The sequence below is a fragment of the Crinia signifera genome, chromosome 6 (genome assembly GCF_055691185.1).
Source record: "Crinia signifera chromosome 6, ASM5569118v1, whole genome shotgun sequence".
NCBI lineage: Eukaryota > Metazoa > Chordata > Amphibia > Anura > Myobatrachidae > Crinia > Crinia signifera.
The window spans coordinates 176,277,213-176,298,918 of NC_139222.1; the positions used below are offsets into that span (position 1 = coordinate 176,277,213).

General features: G+C 45.0%; 1 protein-coding gene across 1 annotated transcript in view; it reads left to right on the top strand.

Moving 5' to 3' along the window:
• Positions 1-12,740, top strand: part of APOH (apolipoprotein H) — a 55,215-nt gene extending 42,475 nt beyond the window's left edge. The window contains exons 5-8 of the mRNA XM_083148200.1: positions 6,249-6,437; positions 8,401-8,580; positions 8,697-8,894; positions 12,622-12,740. Of these exons, the coding sequence (XP_083004326.1) occupies positions 6,249-6,437; positions 8,401-8,580; positions 8,697-8,894; positions 12,622-12,689 (635 nt within the window). The 3' untranslated portion in view covers positions 12,690-12,740. The remainder of the gene's footprint in view (positions 1-6,248; positions 6,438-8,400; positions 8,581-8,696; positions 8,895-12,621) is intronic.
• Positions 12,741-21,706: the final 8,966 nt, after the last annotated feature.

Consider the following 21,706-nt stretch of genomic DNA (forward strand, 5'->3'; position numbering starts at 1 on the left):
TCTCCGACGGTGGGCTTTTTGAGCATTGCTCTTGTCTGTGCACCTAAAGGGCCACTCTCATCATTGGAGGTGGTCGTATCTCCAGCAGAGGCACCTGAGCTGTCGATGTTGTCCCTTTGGCCACGTTGTGCTCTTTTGCGATATGGCTTTGGTCTGCCCATAGGCTTGTTGTTCCCCAACCAGTCATATACCCGTTTTTGTTCATAGTCCATCTGAACCTTTTTAAGTTTTTCTCGCTTGAAGGCAATTAGGTTTTTTTTGTATACGTCCATTTGGGTCTGTAATTTTGACAGCCATTGGTTATCGGTGTCCTGTGACATTATGGGTAAGTGAACCTTCTCAAACTCCTCGATTTTGAGCTGGCACGCCTTTTCCTCTCTGGATGCCTCCTCTATCACAAGGAGCAGCAAATCCATAGAACATTTGTTCAGAACTCCTAACCATCGGCGACAGAAGTTGATGTTGTTACGCCCGATGGTGGGGGTATTTTTTATTCTAAACCCGTAGGGATGAGCTTACTTTTGTAATAGTCTGAGAGGCTTATGCTGTGGTACTTGTAGTCACACTCTTTTTGTTTTAGACGTAGTAAATATTTATAAGAGTCCTCTGGACTTTGTACCACTGGATCATCATCCATGTGTAGTTTGGATAGAATTGCTTCAGCTTCTATATCGGATAAGCTTACTGTTTCTCGCATATCCAACTGTAAGAATTCCAGGGCCTGTTCCATTTCTTGGCTGGCTGCTAGCATGATGGAAATAATGCCAGGAAATTAATCGATGTTGATAAGAAATACTGCTGCTGAAACCCCACCGGGGTATGAAACCGCACAGTTCTGCAAAGTTCAATGTGTCTTCAGGTATGGGTGGATACTTGATGCAGAAGATCTGTTTTGCAGAATCACGGTGCCATGACTAGAGATGGTGCCTCAGTCAAATGAATGAAAGAGTCCATAACTAATGCAGAGACAGGAGAGTCCGGCACTCGTAAGTGACTGAGTGCAAATGAAGCACAAAATGACAAGTGCTAAGGTGCCTTCCTCGAATAATCAACAAAGATGATAATCCAAACAGTACTCCAACGAAAGCGGCACTCACTCAGGGTTAGTTAAAAGGTCCTTTATTGGTCCAACGGTTTCGAGGTTTCCCCCGTCGTCAGGGACAGCAGCACACAGACTGCACAGTTACAAACAACATTTATATACCCCCACAAGACACCCCCCCAGAAAACAATTAAAAACACCTGCACATACGATTTGCAATGAGAGAACTCACCTGCTCAGCATCATGAGCCCGGCGTCTGAAACCGGAAGCTGTCATTGTCCCAGGCCAGACGGCGTCACAATGTGCAGCAGGCTAACCAGCACTTCCACCAACCAAGCATTCATATATAACCAACCAAGCATATATAAATAATCGGGGGTTGACTCTGTATTGTGCTATTTCTTAAATGCAGCACCTTCAAATCCCTTCTGTTAGTAAGGGACAACAGATAAAAACACAGCAAGAATATTTTTGGAGTGCGCAAACCAATATACATATGGTACCACCCAAATCAATAATTAATACAATCAGAAAAAAATTGTGGAGAGAATCTTCATATATCCATCATTGGATGTATTCGCAATAAAATGCACAATCCGTTAAAATTAATATTCTTTTATTTCAAAAGATAACTGACGGGTTTCATCAAACCGACTTCATCTGTGGTAGCACCGATCAAAAGATCGTGAAACAATGATCCAGATTTCAGAACATGCTCTTATCGCTGTATATTAAGAGTCTAGAAAATCTACATGTAACAGTAGATGTACTCAATTTTTTAGGTTGTTTTGATTGTATATAATAGGGTAAACTCTTCTAAGGTGAGACACAGTATCCCAAATTGATCTGGACACTCTGAGAATAGCAGCCTTCTCATCCACTAACTAACTTTCAGTTAGTGGATGATAAGAGCGATAAGAGCATGTTCTGAATTCTGGATCATTGTTTCACGATCTTTTGATCGGTGCTACCCCTGATGAAGTCGGTTTGACGAAACCCGTTGGTTATCTTCCTGATTGTATTAATTATTGATTTGAGTGGTACCATATGTATATTGGTTTGCGCACTCCAAAAGTATTCTTGATATATATATACATATACTCACAAACAACTGGCACTCAGAAGACTAGTAACATAAAAGTAATGGTAAATTGCGCAGATTAAAAATGCAGCCAGTGAATAAAAATGTGATGACTAATTGTTTATATTCCCCCTGGTTGCTTCTAAAAAATGACTGGTGCAATAATTACTGATATATCAATAAGTATACATAGCTATAAAACAAGTAAAAAGACTTCTAGGGACAGATGCAATAAAATCAGTATTCAAATGTCTAAAAATAGATATACTAAGTTATTAAATAAATGGTCATTAAAATATTAAAATAGAAAAACATAGAAATAAAAGGACAAGGATAGCAAGTATTGATTATCTTAGTTTTTCTGGAGGCGAGGGTGATCCTCGCCGCCAGCTAAGTTTGGCAGGGCGGCGCTGACCTGTTTGCTAGGCTGCAGATATACACAGCTTAGCGAACAGGTCTGAATCAGGCCCTTGGTTTGACTTTTTGCTCTGACACCAATCTTCAGTAGCACCCTTGTCATCCCTTCTCCGCAACACAACAGAGATGCAGGGATTCTCAGATGAAACACAGTAAATATACACAGGTGTAAATACAACAGGTTTTCTCTTTTCTTTTAAGCTCTGTACACAGGGAGCAATATGATTGCTGAGATATTGCTCGGTGTCCCGTTTTCATCAGCGACCAGAGATGGTCGCTGATAAAAAGGAGACTCTCTGCAGGGGGAAACAGCTGATTGCAGGAGCATGCTCCTCCGACCAGTGACCACCCTAGGGCTGGTCGCAGGAGCGCGATCCTGGTGACAGTCGCCCCGTACACACGGGTATATGGTCGCTTAGCGACCATATCCCCAGCAATCTAGGCTAGAATCCACCTTTTTAGGTTTAAGAGAGAGGACACAAAAAAATTAATAATAAAATTGAATAACTGGGCTTCTGCCACATACATTTGGTAGAACAATACACTGAAGTTAGCTTTATAATTGTGACTAAATGTAGTAATACATTGACTTGATGCAATTAAGCAATTATATTGATATATTGATAATTATTACGTGTGATAACCCTTTTCTTTGAACTCTATAACTATATGATCCTTCATGACTTCCAGTTGCTATTGAAACAGTGATGTCCCTTTAATCCAACAGTCCTAATTGCATTATGATCAACAAATGTTCCAGTAATCAATATCAGCAAACCCTGCAGCCCTATCACACTGTCCATAAAAATAGTTGCTAACCTCTAACCTAACAGTTCTGGGCAGTGGCGTAACTATAGTAGGTGCAGGGGGTGCAGTTGCTATGGGGCCCGGCCGTTTCGGGGGCCCGCAGACCCAGCAAGCACACCTGCACCCTGTACTCTGTTATTTATTTAATTTATTGGTCGGGCTTTGGGAGGCAACATCCTTCCCTCGCCAGCACGATAGAGGAGCCTGGCTGCCCTGCAGCAGAAACAGGAAGCCGGACCCTCTCCCCCCTACACCGCCTGCACCATAGAGGAGCCTGCGGCAGAAACAGGAAGCCGCCTCCTGTCCCCTCCCTTTCCCCCCTACACAGCCAGCCAGCACCCGCGCAGCAAAACGAGGAAGCTCAGCTGTCTCCCTTCCAGCGCTAGCGCCAGAGGAGCAGCAACTGGAAGCCGTTCTCCCCTCCATCGCCAGCAGAACGAAGTGCCCCGCCGCTGGCATCATGAGCCACTGTTGCCACCGAGGCGCCCCTCCTGCCCCAAGACTATAAGCGCTCCGCCTGGCCCCCGCAGCCAGCACATCAGGAGTTTGCAGAATTGCAAACCTCCAACACAACTTGGCCTGCAGTAAGTTCTGTGGCACGGGGTGGTGAGAATATGGAAAAAGTACATATGTATGTATGTATGTATGTATGTATGTATGTATGTATGTATGTATGTATGTATGTGAGTTGCACAGTATGTATGTATGTATGTATGTATGCATGCATGAGCAGCACAGTATACATGTACTGTATGCATGTATGTATGTATGTGTGTATGTATGTATGAGAGCTGCACTGTATGTATGAATGTATGAATGTGAGCTGCACAGTTTGCATGTATGTATGTATGTATGTATGAGAGCTGCACTGTATGTATGTATGTATGCATGTATGTATGTATGTATGTATGTATGTATGCATGAGCAGCACAGTATACATGTACTGTATGTATGTATGTATGTATGTATGTATGTATGTATGTGTGTATGTATGTATGAGAGCTGCACTGTATTTATGAATGTGAGCTGCACAGTATGCATGTATGTATGTATGTATGTATGTATGTATGTATGTATGAGAGCTGCACTGTATGCATGCACATATGTATGTATGAGAGCAGCACAGTATGTATGCATGAGAGCTGCACTGTATGTATGCATGTATGAGAGCTGCAATGTATGAATGAGCAGCATAGTATGTGTGCATGTATGTATGTATGTATGTATGAGAACAGCACAGTATGTATGTATGTATGTATGTATGTATGTATGTATGAGAGCTGTATTGCATGTATGAGGGAGATACAATAAATAAATAGAGTCCTGCCGCTATGTGGTGGGCTGAAGCACCTACCGTCCTCAACCCCACCTCTGCCAGCCCCTGCCTGGAACCCACAGAGTAATACAAGGTAACGGCGGCGCAGAGTGTGGTTTTGTGGGCTGGTGTCAAAACAATAGCCACCCTGGAATCCTGAGTTGGGGGGGGGGGGGGCTTCAATTTTTTTTGCTATGTGGCCCACAAAGTTCTAGTTACGCCTCTGGTTCTGGGTACAATTATATAAAAACCTTTAATTGATTCCCTTGAACATCTGTTGCCTGGGACAAATGTGTGATATTTACATAAGTGCACTGGTGCACTCTTTTGCATTGAAGCAAACTCAGTCTTTTTGATGGAACAATAAAAGCGGAGTGTTTACAGTCACTTTTAGGGATTGCAATATGTGTTTAAATAAAGAACACAATAATTGCAATATTGGTCATGAATATGTTGAAAATGCAATTGTTTAGCAATAAAGGAACACATAAAAATAGTAGATGTTTCTTCTTTACTGTTGCAATAGATCAGATAATTGCTATGGGTAGAATGGTAATAGCACTAGCAATATTATATACTTTGGTTTATTGTCATTGGTGAACACAAGTAGAATAAGATTGTGACAAACCAAATGGCAAATGACTCCTTGATATATATAAAAGAACACATAATAAAAATAGGTAAATGGAGGAAGGGGGAGGGGGCGGACACAGAGACAAAAAGCAACCATACAAACACAATATATTATTGGTGAAGACAGAATAGTGAGTCAGATGACATCCAGTAATTCCTCTAGGAAAATAGGCAATACATTAAAGATTCCAATGGAAGACAAAAGTTAGACAGAAGCGATTAGCTAAAAATTTGGCATAAAAGAAACCATGTAGTTGTTTAACACAATGCAAACCCAGGGTGAAATATAATAGGGTGAGAGAATCAGAAGGTGAAAGACTTGATAAAGGGCTACCCGCCCGAAACGTCGATTTGCACCTTACCAGTGTCATCTCATTTATTGTATATAATGCCGCCGTGCAGTTTTGAAAAGCTTAGAGTGACTTCATGTTTGTTGGCTATACATTTCCCAATTAGGATTGAAGCACACCTAAGTCTCTGCAGCTCCACTGCTAGAGTGCCGGGATTTATTTTTATATATACACATATATATATATATATATATATATATATATATATATATATATATATATATATATATAATTATTATTACTATTATTTTTCATAACACTGATTTGTCATGTGTTCTTTATATAAGTCTATATTGCAGATAATGAGATTAAACTTGCATCTGTCACATTAATATTTTACCTTCCTATCATTCATTTTATTTAAGGGTTATGAAAGATTTTACTTGGTAAACCTTGATGACTACTTAGCACGTTTTGTTTATTTATGCTAAATAACTAGATCTTGTGACCATTCAAAATGTTGGTCAGGCTGCAATTTAGATTACAGTTAATTCCCATAAGTAAGGCCACAGTCACTAGTTTCTATACCATGTAGTACTGTACCCCCCCCCCCCATAAACTGAAACCCCAAACCATTCATAAATGTTCTTTCCCCCTTCAAGAGATGACATGCCCATATCCTGTGATACCAACATTTGGGCAACTTATTCACTACAGACCAAGAGAAGGAAATATTTCTGCCTACCTAGATATGGTGAGATACAGCTGCTTGCCAAACTACGCCTTATTCGGAAATGAGAATGCCACCTGTAGAGAAAATGGAACCTGGAGTGAATTACCAGAATGCCGTGGTAAGGAAAGAAGCCATGTGTCATGTGACATCCAAGCATGCTGTATAAGAATTTGGTTACCCTAACAATCCAATACACACATAGCTTAGACCAGGCATGCCCAAAGTCAGGCACGGGGGCCAATTGCGGCCCGGGCTGTCATTTCAAGTGGCCCGCAGTCTCCAGCTGGAAGCGGGCAGAACATCAGATGTGGTAAGCACAGCACAGGACACTAAAGGTGGGACCCCAGCAAGCACGCCTTTACCTTGCTGTCTCCTGCAGTGAGGAGGTGCCGGCCACCACAGTCAGATGTGTTGCAATTGTATATCACCCTACTCCACAATCACAGTGACAGCAGTGTTTGGGGAGGAGGGCAGCAAGGGGAAAGCTTGCTCCCGTAACATGCAGAGCGGAGGAGGGCAGCAGTGGGAGCCCAAGCATCTACTGTCCTTGCAGTGCCTGCTTTGCCTCTCCTTCCTCTGGCTCACACAAGGGGCTGTGAAACATATAGTGAATGGGGGCAGAGTGGGGTAAATAGTGAATGGGAGTCATACAGTGAAGGAGGGTCAGGCTTGGGGACATACAATGAATGGAGGCACTGATGGACATTAAGAGAAGGGAGACACAGTGAATGGGTGCAGAGTGGGGAACATACAGTGAATAGGGGACATACAGTGAAGGAGGGGCAGGCTGGGAGACATAAAGTGAATTGGGGCAGGCTGGGGGAAATACAGTGAAGGGGCAGGCTGGGGGACATAGAGTGAATGGGGGCAGAGTGGGGGACCATTCTGATGTGATTAATGATTCAAAGAATGTCAGGCTGAATGGTCGGCCCCCACACATTTACACTTGACTAAATCTGGCCCTCGTCGCAAAAAGTTTGGACACCCCGGCTTAGACAAACTCTTCTAGTTCATGTAAATGGTCAAGTACTCTTCCTCTTTGATATATTCCACAAAATTGCTTATTGTACAGACAGCAACTGATTGATGAACCTAGTTATGCTAAAACATTTTAATAAATATCAAAGAAAACAAAAACAACTTTTGTCAGTAATACAAATACTTTAATCGTCTTTTAAGAACATTACAGTAGCATTTTCCTTGGGGTGCATCTAGAACCACAGAAATAATTCTCCTATAATAATTAACTGTTATTAGAATGCATTTAAACATTAGTAAATCATTTTTCAATTATATTAAAAGCATCTACATAGAAGCAGGAGTATTTTCAGACAGATTGCAGTGGAACACTATTCCATGATATCTTTAAAAAAAAAAAATTAGACTACACTCCCATGATGATCTGCCACACGGCCCCCACCCAAGATCTTCCCACAGCTCCACCCCCAATGCAACTCCTCTCCGGCTTTCCTAGAAAAATAGCACTAAGCAGATAAAGTAAAACATTAGAAAAGTCTATTATTCCTTAATTCGTGGTTTGTAAAATATAAAATATGTAGTATACAATAATTAAATTCCTGATGGGTTTTTATTACTCCATCTAAATATTAGATTATCACTTGAGATTCCTAAGAATCGAGATGCTATCCTATACTGACTAGTTTACATCATATAACCAATATATATCAATTTCAATTGTATATATTTAAATGGGTAAAGCGAAATGTATATTCATCTTATGTAGAAGTATATTTCTGTCTCTAATTTGTTTGTGAATGAGGTAGTACTTGTTAGTACCCCTTCAATTGTTTTTAGTCTGCTTTGCGGAGATTGATAATCCACCAAATTCTTTATACTATAGTCAGATGATTTCTCTTGTTAGTGCATCCTACAGTCATTGTTAAATCTGTGGTCTGAATCACTTCTGTACAGTGTGCCACAGGAGAGTATTGTTACTTTGTGTAATATATCATATTCATGGCAAACGCAACAATCCAACTGTAACTGTTCCTTTGTAACCTTGGATTGTATAACTTAGTACATAAATCTTTATGTCAACTATATGTTCTGTATTCACACAGATGTAAAATGCCAACGCCCAACAGAAATACTCAACGGGTACATGAGCTTTTCCCCATACCGGAAGTACAATTATAAAGAAGTAGTTACTTATGGCTGTAACCCACCTTATTCTTTGGATGGCCCCAGGAGTTCATACTGTGACAAGGATGAAAAATGGACCCAAAAACCAGTCTGCCGGGGTAGGACCTTCATACAAGACATGTCTCTGTAGCTCTGTATTAATTCTGAATAAAAAGATAAACCTGGGACAGATTTTTAGTTCAATAACGTGGTTTTTCACTGTGATAACTTACAGCTCCATGTCATGTTACAACACCAAAGGCCACAGTGTTGCATAATGGGAGAAAGACTCGGGTAGATGAAATTGCCCAGCAACAGATACAGCATGGGGACATCCTGACCTATTACTGCAAGAACAAGGAAGATAAATGTGCATACACCGTGGAAAGCCACTGCCAAGATGGAAATTTCACAGTGCCCACTTGCTACAAGAGTAAGTTTTGCCTGCTGAACAATACTCAGTGTTGTAAGAACAGTTTCTAGGTCTAGTGAACATTGATCTATCTTTGTTAGTGGGGTAAAGAGCATATGCCCATTGCATATATTACCTAGGAGAGGGAACATACACAACCATGTAAGCTGACTAGATGAATTGCAGTACAGGACAAATGGTGTGCATAGCTAAATAATACAAAATTGATGGCTTGACAGTTGGCTGATTCCCAGATTCCTTTCACATCCCTCCACTTCTGTTCAATTGCCTTCTCTGTGAACCTACATTCTCACATGCACGCTAGGACTGTTGAGTTTCACCTTTACCCTGTTACTATTAGGGATTGCAGAGACAGTGGACAGGATGATTGCATCATCGTGGACCCAGTCTCTACTACAGAATGCAGCAATTACCAGCACTGTGAAGTGGAGGATGGGGCCATGATGATGCAATTGAGCGTGAATCATATGATTTGCTGCCTAGGTCGCCCACCATCACTCTGTATGTGTGCAGCTATGGGTGAGTTGTAGTACTATAATTTACACTGAAAAACCAGGTTGATTTTGCCATGTAGTTGATTGCCACTTAAAAAAAAGTGAAAATCTGAACAAAATACCTCACAATTGTCCCGATCTCTGTGGGACCATCCAATTTTTGTTGGCTGGCTGGCATTGTCCCACGGTGGGGTGGAGGCATAAGCACAGTGTCTATTCAAGGGAGGTAGAGGTACAGGCAGGGCTCAAGGCGGTCATGCAGAGGTGGGGGAACTCATTTCTCTATGCCACCTAATTACCCCCCCCTCCCCTACCCCCATTGGGCAGAGACAGGGCGAATGGTAGGGTTTTTGGCATCCCCCTGCAAACTAAAATGCTTTTCTGTGAGAATTACTGTGCAGGACCAAGCTGGAGGTTCTAATGTTCCACCTCACCATTAGAGGTAGTGGAACTCAGTTCCACCCCGTTCCCCCCCACTTTAACCCCTGGACAGGGGACATGGCCAGCAGCTCTCACAGCGCTGGTCATGTCCCACAGTGGAGAAACAGGGCATGGCTTAGTAACAGCAGACATTCTGTGAAGCCATGACCATATCTCAGAAGCCACTCCCCATTTTAGACACACGCATGGCAGGCCGCACATGAGTTCCGACTGGGCACATAAGAAAATTGAAAGGTATGCAAGTGGGTGCACAGAATGAAATGTGTCAATTCACCTCCATGCACAGTTGTATACATGCTGGCCACAGCTCTGTCCCAAACCATATGTTTGTGAAAATAAACACTGGCACTAGTCAATGTGAATGGTGGCTTCGTGTAAACCTGCCATATTACAGATGCCTGGTACCTTTCTTCTCCTGTAGGCTGGAACTAGGCTGAGTCATCACCACAGTGAACTCTTTCGCAAAGGCCACTGTTGTACTGCTTTTGGTATTTTTACTGACTCCTCCTCAAGCATTGGGTCTTTGTTCTTCACTTATTGGGTGGTGGCCTGGTAATAGTTATTTTGTAATTGCTGCTGCTCCCTATGACATCTAGAATCTTCTATAATTTTTTTTTTAAAAAGCGATAAGAAAAAAACTGCACAGTATGCCTGATTCAGACATGTTGGTACTTGTTTCCTAGAACGGCACCCACGATATTGATCTTAGGCATCGCAGGGAAAAAAATTGCGTCGGTCGCATCACATGTGGCCAAAAAATCGCATGCGATGCGACCAATGCGATTACCGCGATTTTACATAGGGAACAATGTTAAATGGCCCACAAACCCCAAATAGCCACCCTGAAGGGTGAAATGGCCCCCCCAATTATTAACGCCACCCCACGATCAACGTCAACCCGAAGCGTGGCGAGCGCAGCGAGCCTGCGAGGGGCGGCGGTACGCGTCCTCTGACCTTTTCATACCCCCACTATCCACGTCGGCGTGGAGTTGAGAATAGAAAGTGTGGCGAGCGCAGCGAGCCACCGAGCCCGAAGCGTGGCGAGCGGACGCGGATACCTTCACAGCTATACACTTCCCCACGCGGGCTTCACAGGTATCCGCGTCCCCTCGCGGGGCTCGCTGCGCTCGCCACACTTTCTATTCTCAACTCCACGCCGACGTGGATAGTGGGGGTATGAAAAGGTCGGAGGATGCGTACCGCCACCCCTCGCGGGCTCGCTGCACTCGCCACGCTTCGGGTTGACGTTGATCGTGGGGTGGTGTTAACAATTGGAGGGGCCATTTCACACTTCAGGGTGGCTATTTGGGGTCTGTGGGCCATTTAACATGGTTCCCTATGTGAAATCGGGTCAATTGGGCCATTTAACATTGTTCCCTATGTAAAATCGGTAATCGCGTCGGTCGCATCGCATGCGATGCGACCGACGCAATTTACATTTTACCATGCATTTCTATGTAAAATCGCGGGCATCGCATCGGTCGCATCGCATGCCATTATAATGGCATGCGATGTACATGCGATGCCCACGATGGGTGCCGTTCAAGGAAACAAGTACCGACATGTTCACTCTGCTGCGGACTCGTAGCACGAGCAATTATCAGATGGCCGTGCATGTGCGTGGAACGTTGTGTGCAAGCCTTCCATATGAAGACATGCAGCGAAGGCTAGCCTTTGCTGGATGCCTGCAGGGTGATTGACACCCTGCGGTCATTTGGGGGCAGTGACCATGCATTTTCTGGGAGGGCCGCTGACCTCATCAGTGGCCTCCTTCCCCATGGCCCTTGCAGAGCTGAGTAAGTCTAGGCTTACGAACAGACAGGAAAACCATTAGATCGCGAGTGCTTCCGAATGGCTTTCCCATCATGTGCATAGCTGTAAATGCATTTGCAGCCATGCACATCGGTGAGATTTCACTCAGATGGGGCATCGCTTACCTGCTTGCTGGGTTACGAAAACTCACAGTCTAGCAAGCAAGTCTGAATTGGGCCCAATAACAGTGAGAGCATTAAAAAAATTGAATAAAATTATGATAAAGGAATAAAATAAAATAAAATATGCAAAAAATTATAATAAATATAAAAATAACTAATACTAAATAATACATATTAAAAGTAAAGATAATCCAAGTACAACAAGTTTACGTTGGGTAAAATAAAGAATAAGTCATACATGAACAAAAGTCTCCCTTAGACTGCATGGAATGTTCCAAATACTATTTTTTTTTTCAAATTACGAACAATAAGAGACAGTTTGGAAAGAAAGATGGAGAGTACAAATGGGAACCTTAAGTAGGACAGTTGGTGGGGAAGAAGATTATTATGGTCATTATTTCCGTCTCTTACCAGAATACAAAGAAGCTGACAGATTAAATGTACACCGCTGATCTGCAGCATAAAGCAGAATAATGAACTGCAAGCACTAGTGTATAAACATATCCATCAATCACACGCAGGCGAACAATATTCCCAGCCAGAAGTCAATTACAGATGATTGGACGATGGATCCGAGCACTCAACACTGAAATATTTACATTTACTTTTGGGAAGCTGACTCTAAAATGGTCAGAATTTAAAAATGTGGTTGTATAAATAATGGATGCAGAAGATAATTAACTACAATGTGTATCTGACTTATGTGTGTGTCAAATAGTCACTAATGGGCCATTATTTCAGAAAGCTCCATTATTAAGGCACAAACTCACTGTTTTCTCACTTTAATGAAAATTAATGGATTCTTACTGTAGCTTCTGTATATTAACTGCATCTGAACTTTCTCTCTCTGTCTTACAGAACCTGGGGTCTTCTCAGTATTTTCCACTGATCCATCCAAGATGACTCCCTGCACACAGCAAACTTAATGTTAACTATATGTTTTAAAATTGCTTGGAATTAAACACTGAACATTTTAATCATTGTCACTAAATTATTTTGAATTTGTATTTTAAATTATTGATAATTAAAATAATGAAGAAAATAAATGTAACTGTGGCTCACAGATCCTGACATTTATCTGTAAAGAGATGGTTGGACCGCATATGATGTATCGTATGCGAGCCCAGCAAGTTCTGCCGGATTCGATAAATCTTACGTGCAGTCAGGGCCATAGGCAAACGCAGAGGGGGTTTCCGAACAAACAGAACCCTCCTCTTGACAAGTGGCCTCAAATTATGACACCAATGGCAATGATTACTATAGCTTCCGGGTTACCTAATTAAGTTTAAGACAGAGCAGAGCTGCTGCACATGCCAAGTGGCAGCAGCTTCTTCTGCAAAGTTTGCAGTATGTGTGGACCAATGTTTACATTAGTGCCCAGGATCGCTACTAGGTTCTTCTAATGCTCCCACAGACTCCTGCACTTGCTCCAATGTTTTGCAGAGTGAGAGCTTGTGGTCTGCATTTGGACACACAATCAGACACTAGACATATTGGGGGAAATTTACTAACAATACAAATACAACTTAGTTGTATTCATATTCTTAATACGAATGAATATGACCACCATCGGTCGAATTTTTGCTGAAATAAGAATTGTAAATAGGGCAGATTTACTTATCTGATGTATTTGCGGATTCATATTTGGCCAATGGCGTAGGCATGCCAAGTATGAGTTTTAAAAATACACAGGGCAAACAAAATAGGGTTCCCCTAGATTTTTTAAAACCAGCGCCAGGCTCGAAAGGCTAGTCCTGTTTCCCAAAATAGGGGGACAAAAGGAGTAGGGGTCCCCCAGTATTTCTAGAACCAGTACCAGGCCCAACCAGGTGTCCCCCTCCAGAATTTACCTGCCCAGGCTGAAGCCTGGGGCTGTCCCCAGTGCCCCTGGTCTGTGGGCACCCGGGCTGATGGTGCCTGCACCGCCTGCAGGAACTTGGAGAACCACAAATCCTGGCAAGCAAGGCATTAAAGGGCCCGCTGGAACTTGTAGTTCCACAACAGTACAAATAGTTAAATAAATACACACACCAGTAAACTACTGTATAACTTTATTACATACATCACATACATACTAATACTCACCTACCTTAACACATATCTACAAAACCGTCCGTCTGCTGATCCAGAAGATAATCCAATTGGGCACCTGTGGAAGGAAACCATACTCACCAGGGTCCTCTGGTATAGATCATGTCCTCTTCCATCCATGGAGGCATCCACGTACTTGGCAAAACAAAAAACTGCAATGTACTCGATCCCTGCAAGCACTGAAGTCTAGCTGCCAGTCAGGAGCCGCTAGGCGTCCAATAGCACTATTCAGGAGGCTGAGCCATAGAAAGCAAACTAACATGCTGCGGGTTCTCTCCAGTGTGTGCAGGGATCATGTACATGACATTTTTTTTGTTTTGCCAAGTATGTAGATGCCTACATGAATTGAAGAGGACGCGATCTACGCTGGAGGACCCTGGTGAGGCTGACCGGTCAGGGGGTAAATGACTTGGCCGGGGGGGACTTGTATAAAAAGTCTCCCCCGGATGTGTCATTACCCTGATGGCTGGTTGGGCCTGATGCTGGTTCTCGAAATAAAGGGGTCCCCTACTTGTTTTGTCCCTCATATTTTGGGAACCAGGAACTGCCCAGGAGCCTGGATTAAAAAAAATCCAGGGGACCTTTTTGATCCTGGGGTTGGTTACGGCTGTACGGGGACACCCCACGCCATTTTTTTATAGTTATTTATTCATTTCATCTATTTTTTTACACTAAAGCCTGCACGGATATAACTGATCTGTGCAGGCTAAAGCCAAGACAAAAAGCCTAAAATAGGCGTATTTAGCTTAGTAAATTTCCCCCATAGTATTGTGACTGTGGTACTGGCTCCTAAAACCCAAGCACAACATAATTGGTTATGCTAGTTTGGAAACTGTTATAAACATAAATCTTTGCAGTAATGTGGGGTTCAGAAATATTGTTTCAGACAAATTATACCTTTCTCCCTGTGAGCTCTATTTGCATACAGACCAGTACCGTCTTTCCCATTGGGCACGATGGGCAGTTGCCCGGGGGCCCTAGGACCTAGGGGCCCCCGGCCCAGCCCAATGGGAAAGATGGTGGCCGGGGTCCGGGAATCCGCTCACCCTCGCTGGGGGATCCGGGCAGGGGGATCAGGGCGGTGGCGGTAGCTAGAAGCCTGATTCGGCGAAGCTCTATTTGCCGGCGGGGCGGGAAGCGCTGTTGCATTTGAATAGACTGGCCGGACGCTGATTTGCTGAATTCAGAAAATCAGCATCCGGCCAGTCTTTGAAAAGGCAACAGCGCTTCCCACCCCGCCGGCAAATAGCGCTTCACCTCCTAGCTAGCAGTGAATTTAATTTCGGGGGTCCGTGTGCCGGGGTTCTGATCACCCTCACTGGGTGATCCGGCAGGGGGATCAGGGCATCGGTGGCGGTAGGCGGTAGCTAGGAGCCCGAAGCGGCGAAGCGCTATTTGCCGGCAGGGGGGGCGAGAAGCGCTGCTGCATTTGAAAAGACTGGCTGAATGCTGATTGGCTGAATTCAGACAATCAGCATCCGGCCAGTCTTTTCAAATTCAACAGCGCTTCCCGCCCCCGCCGACAAATAGTGCTTCGCCGCTTCGGGCTCCTAGCTACCGCCACCGCCGCCCTGATCCCCTTCCCCAGCGAGGATGGTCGGATCCCCGCCACCCGGCCACCATCTTTCCCATTAGCGCTATTTGCCGTTGGGGCGGGAAGCGCTGCTGCATTTGAAAAGACTGGCCGAACGCTGATTGGCTGAATTCAGCCAATCAGCGTCTGGCCAGTCTTTTCAAATGCAACAGCGCTTCCCGCCCCGCCAGTTAATAGCGCTTTGCCACTTCAGGGCAGGCTCCTAGCTACCGCCGCTGCCCTGATCCCGCTGCCCGGATCCCCCAGCGAAGATGATCGGATCCCCGGCCGCCGGAAGCTGACTGGCTGCCGCACGGAGCCAGAGAGGTGAGGGTTGGGGAGGTGACTGTGGGCTCCTGGGCAAACTAATTTGGGGCGGGGGGGGTCCAGTGAACTAGGTTGCCCAGGGGCCCTTCCTAATGTTAAGACGGCCCTGATACAGACAGCCTATAATGCCCACATGCACTCTCCTTTTTTACTTTTATTTCCTGGTAATAGCTGTCTTGGCCATCTCGTCCCCTCCATTTCCTTAGCATCTGCATGGGTAATCACTGTGGACATCATTCTTTCCACCAGCAGCAGAGGGACTGGAGCGAATGATGTCCCAAATCAATCATTCCCCTTTAGCTCTGCCCACCCACTACATCAGGCATTCCCAACCACGGTCCTCAAGGCACACCAACAGTGCAGGTTTTAGTGATATCTAGGCTTCAGCACAGATGGTTTAATCAGATTCACTCAGATACTAATTAAGTCACCTGTGCTCAAGCCTGGATATCTACAAAACCTGCACTGTTGGTGTGCCTTGATGACCGTGGTTGGGAATGCCTGCACTACATTATTGATAAAAGTGGACACGGTGCCGGTGGGTGGGACAACCAGAAGACTGCCTGGAAGACTCCCTCTGCCTCCTCATCTACTGTCCCCTATTCCTACGGTGGCGGCGCAGCATGCAAGGTGGGTTTGCAGGCAGCAGCAAGGGCAGACAGCTTCTTCTTTTATTGTCGCTCTTGGCTTGGAGATCATGTTGTCGGTGGGCAGGAATCGGAGGCGGGGCAGTGCCTGGCTGCAATGCTAAATGCAGCCTGAGCCTGCACGTAATCAGGCTGCCGCTGCCTGTGTTGTTTACAGTTGAGGTCAAGGTGGGTGGACAGAGGCGAAATTGGTTCCACCTCCAGTAACAACTGACAGAACTCAGTTCCAGCCCACTTTAGCCCCTCCCTGGGCCCCATTTCTGTCTGGGCCCGGGACTCAAGTACCCCCAGACCCCCCTGATGGCGGCCCTGCATGCAGAACTTGCGGATTTGATCAGATGCACACAGGATTGCACAAGGGATCAGAATTGGAAGTTAGGCATACACGATTTTTGAGCCGCTAGGCCGCTAGGTGGCCAATAGCGGTATTCTTGGGGAGGAGCCGCAGGATGTAATCAAACTGCGGTTTCTCCCCAGTTCCCCAATTGGAAGTCATGCATACACGATTTTTGAGCTGCTAGGTGGCCAATAGCGGTATTCTTGGGGAGGAGCCGCAGGATGTAATCAAACTGCGGTTTCTCCCCACTTCCTCCATGTATGTGTCGGGTTTTCGTTTTTTTGTTTTGCCAAGACCGTGGATACCTACATGGACGAAGAGGATGCGATCTACGCCTAGGAGGATGTAAGTATGGTTTCCCTCCACAGTGGATTTCTACTGGAGGAGGGGACTGATCTACTATCAAGATAGGTAAGTATGTGTGGGCTCTAAGTGTAATGCTGCTGGCTGGTTGGGCCTGGTGCTGGTTCTTAAAATACAAGGATCCCTAATCGTTTTGTCCCCCGTATTTTGGAAACCAGGAACGGCCCTTGGGCCTGGTGCTGGTTTTAAAAAATACAGGGAACCCCCATTTGGCTTGTTCCCTGATTTTTTTTAAACTAGGACCGGCTCTTTGAGTCTGGGGCTGGTAACGGCCTTGGGGGGACCACATGACTTTTTTTAAATTATTTATTTTGTCTTTTTTATTTTTTTTACACTGCAGCCTGCACGGATATGACTGATCTGTGCAGGCTAAACCCTTTGACAACCAATTATCCAACACAAACTGTCATATGTATTAAGAGTTGATGCTGGCTCTGCTGAACTGAAAAAATGGTGCAGGGAGAAGTCTGGAGAAGAGACTGTCATCACCACTTCGGGGGGTGGGGCCTGATGTAGACATCATCAAGCGGGTCTTTGAGGACGGGGCGGGGCTAAATGACACAATTTGCACCTTTAGCCCCGCCTCTACCTGAAAAGCCACGAATCACGATAAATGAATGCTGCCGTGGGGGAGAGGCAGGGCGACCCGCCGATATCCAGGAGTGTTGCTCACCTTTCGGGGGGGCCAGGCGGGGGACCTGAATTTCGGGAGCCTCCCAGCAATTTCAGGAGGGTAGGCAACCCTGGAAATGAACAAAGATATAGTTTCCAGGAATGACTGTTGAATCTTGCTGAAGACAGAATGTTGCAGCAGGACAGGGTTTCATCAAAATAATACTTGGAAGGTACCAGGTCGAGACAGGAGACTGACTAGCATGCAGTGGGAATGTAAGCAACTAGGCATGGCAGGTTTTCTGGAAAGGACAGGACACAGATGCAGGACTGGTTCAGACAAAGAAAGGCAGGTTTTCTGGATAAGACACACTCTAGAGAGCTCATTCTAATTTGATTTCATCTGCGTTCGCATGAGAGAGCAATGTTTAGCTTCTGCACATAAGCATTTATGCACATATGCAGCCGTATGGTGCAAGCGGGCATGGCAAATTGCTTATTCGCCATCCCGTTGGCACCTAGCAGAGAATGGGGAAAATTTAATAGGATGAAAGATTCAGAAAGTGAGAGATTTGGTAAGAAATATCTAGTTTTTTTTAACGCGGCAATCATTTACACTGCAAAACCAGTTTGATTTTGAAATGTAAATGATTGCCGCTTTAAAAAAAGCTAGAGAAGTGCAGGTTCTGAAATATTCTGATTTCAAAGCAGGATCTTATCGGCTATCCCAAATCACATGACAGTTGTTGACAGGTGATAGCCAATAGGATCCTGCTTTGAAATCAGAGTAAATCAGAGCCTGCACATCTCTAAAAAAAAACCTGGAGGTTTCTTACCAAATCTTATACTTTCTGAATCTCTCATCCTATTAAATTCCACCCAGTGTCGTAGATTTGAGAGTGCCTTAGATTTGCGTGCCCCTAAGAAATCCTAAGTTCATGGTCGGCGACCATCGGATGCTTTCTTACCCACACGCAAGCTGCGAATGGATGTTTATTCAAAATATCCATTTGCAAGTATGTGGGGACTTTTGCAATGTGTGCGGCGGGCGTTCATGTAGGCGGCAGGTGGCACATATATGACACGCAAATCTGCGATACTCGCAGCTTTGTGCGGCAACCAGGCTCAGAGGCTATGAGCGGCATGGGGGTGCTGTGGGTACAGCTGTCTCAGGCCCCAGCCTCTGGAAGGACCCGGGCAGCTCATTTTGCCCATCACAACCTCCCCCCCCCCCGACTACCTCTGCTGTGCTGCCTGCTTCTTCAATGCAGGACGCCGGCGGCTAATTTAAATGCTGCAACAGCTTTTGAGCCGATCATAGCTTGTGTACCGTTACCCAATCAGAGTGGCTGCCGGTACACGAGCTCTGATTGGCTCACCAGCTGGTGCTGCATTTTAATTGGCCATCAGCATCCTGCATTGAATAAGCCTGTGCTACGGGACCTGGCAGGAGTTGGGAGGGGATGGAGATGGGGGTAGATGAGGGGAGGGCACCAAGGGGCCCAGACTGGAAATCAGTCCCTGCCCCAAAATTCCCAGTGGCAGTCCTGGCTGGGCTGACTCCAATATAAAGAGGAAGGAATACAGCCAAGAACAATCACCAGAAAGCAGCCTAAGCTCAGGTAACAAGTTAGTTCACACCACAGGAAGCAACAGTGCTAGAGCAGGCACAGATTTGATTACTCCAGCTGGTCAGAGTAGACACACTGAGGATTTATTACAGCAGGATTGGCTACTCTCCCGCATCGGCTGGGAGGGTCCCCCTCCCCAACCCCCGAAAAGGTGGGTAATCCTCCTGGATTCCGCAGGACCCTCCACATATCCTCGGGCCACAGCATTAAATTACCGTGATTCTTGGCTTTTTTGGGGGAGGGGTCTAAATATCCAAATAGCACAATGATGTCTACAATAGGCCCCGCCCACAGATGTGCTGGTGACAGTCTCCTCTCTGGGCTTCTCTCAGAGTGGAGGCTTTGAAAGTAGGCAAATATGGATTACAGCAGCTGTAACTGTTGCCTAACAACAGCCAGAACTTAGAATCCTGACAGTAGACATAACACTCAGTGGAGCCGTATCAGTCAAGGAGAAAGTACTAGGTAAAAGCAGAGCTGTAGCATTCCCAAAGAAGCACCAGGTTTCAGCAGAGCCTGACTGTGAAGCATAAGAAGATGCTGGAGTCTAAAGGTGCGTACCCACGGTACGATTCATGTTTCGTCCGATATCGTATGCGATGTCACGGGAACGCACTATAGGCTAAAAACCATCAGATTTGGACTGAAAATAATGTACGATCTGCAAACGATATGGTATACGATCTGACGTCACAGCTACTTGGCTAGATCCTGGACGATCACAGTGTTTGCATAATGGGCAGGGATTTCAAAAAAATAACAAACCCCTCATTGGCAGGCTGTAGAAGTGGGTGTTTGCAGGGTTGTATAAAGGCTCAGCAGCCATTTTAAAATTATTGCATTTGTGCAGAGTGACTAGTTTGTATTCCCTCATCAGGTTATTGCAGCTAGTGTGCTAATCAACCTTTTCCAAGATCAATAATGGATACTTTTCATTGCAATATGCTGGCAGCATATGCAGGAGCTGCTGTGATAGCAGAAAGGGAGAGCTCTAATGATGAGAGAGGAAAAGGCCCCAATAGGGCAAGGCGATCCTGCTGGACCAAGCATTGGCTTTTACAGAGGGAAACTCTCTCTCATGTGCCACTACTTGTCCAGATTCGTGAAAACAACCCAGTAGACTACCGTAACTACCTGCGGATGGATGACAGTACATTCCAGGAACTGCTGGGACTGGTGAGGCCCTATATCCAAAGACAGGATACCACCATGCGGAGGGCAATACCTGCAGAGGACAGGCTGATCGTCACTCTGCGTTTCCTGGCAACAGGTAGATCCCTAGCGGATCTGAAGTTTGGGTCCTTGATTTCACCTCAGGCTTTGGGCCGTATAATTCCTGAAACCTGCAGGGCCCTATATGCTGTCCTCAAGCCACAATACTTGAAGGTAAGGACAATTTAAAAGTCACATTAGTTGTAAATATGTATTCACAGCATCCTCCGTAGAGTATATATGCTAATGCACATGGTCCCATTGTGTTCCCACTTAATTGCTTTATTTGAAGTGTCCTTTGTTCTCTATGTGTGCTCCCCGCATGCTCTGAAAGCAGCAGCAGACATATACCTAGAGAAATGAGCACACACCAAATACATTGTTTAATGTTGTAAAATCTGAATTAAACCAGACACCGCTTAAGATTGCTGACCACCCCAGCGGCAAGGCTTACGGAGACGAGGAGGGGGAGAGTTGGGGTGGGGTGGCCCGTAACTGTGTGGTGGCTTTTTTATGGGGCAGGAGAAATCTGCCCAGGTTGGTTTGTTGTAACCCAGTAAAACACAACAAGCATGGGCTTAATACAGGCCTGGCCAACCGCTGCCTCTCAAGATGTTGTGCAAGTACAAATCACATCATGCCTTGCCACAGTTCAGCAATAAAGAAAGGTAGTGTTTAAACTGTGGCAAGGCATGGTCGCATTTCTAGTTTGGCAACATCTGTCCATCCGTAATATATATCATACATGGTTTGCAAAGTATAATTATGTGTAGAAGTGTGTACTGCCAATCAATTGTCCTCCTTGGGAAGGCTCAATTGTGAGCATCAACAATGAAATATGCTATAAAGTGATGTAAATATAAACCTCAAATGAAAATCATTTTTCTTCAACCTTTTTTTCTAGTTTCCTACTACCCGTGAGGAATGGCAGGGTATTGCGGCCGATTTTGAGACCAGATGGAACTTTCCAAACTGCGGAGGGGCCATCGATGGGAAGCATGTCCGCATTACACAGCCACCCAAATCTGGTTCCTTGTACTATAACTATAAAGGGTTTTTTAGTGTAGTACTGCTGGCGATAGTGGACGCCAATTATGAATTTGTTTATGTGGATGTGGGTAAAAATGGCAGGGCATCAGATGGAGGTTCA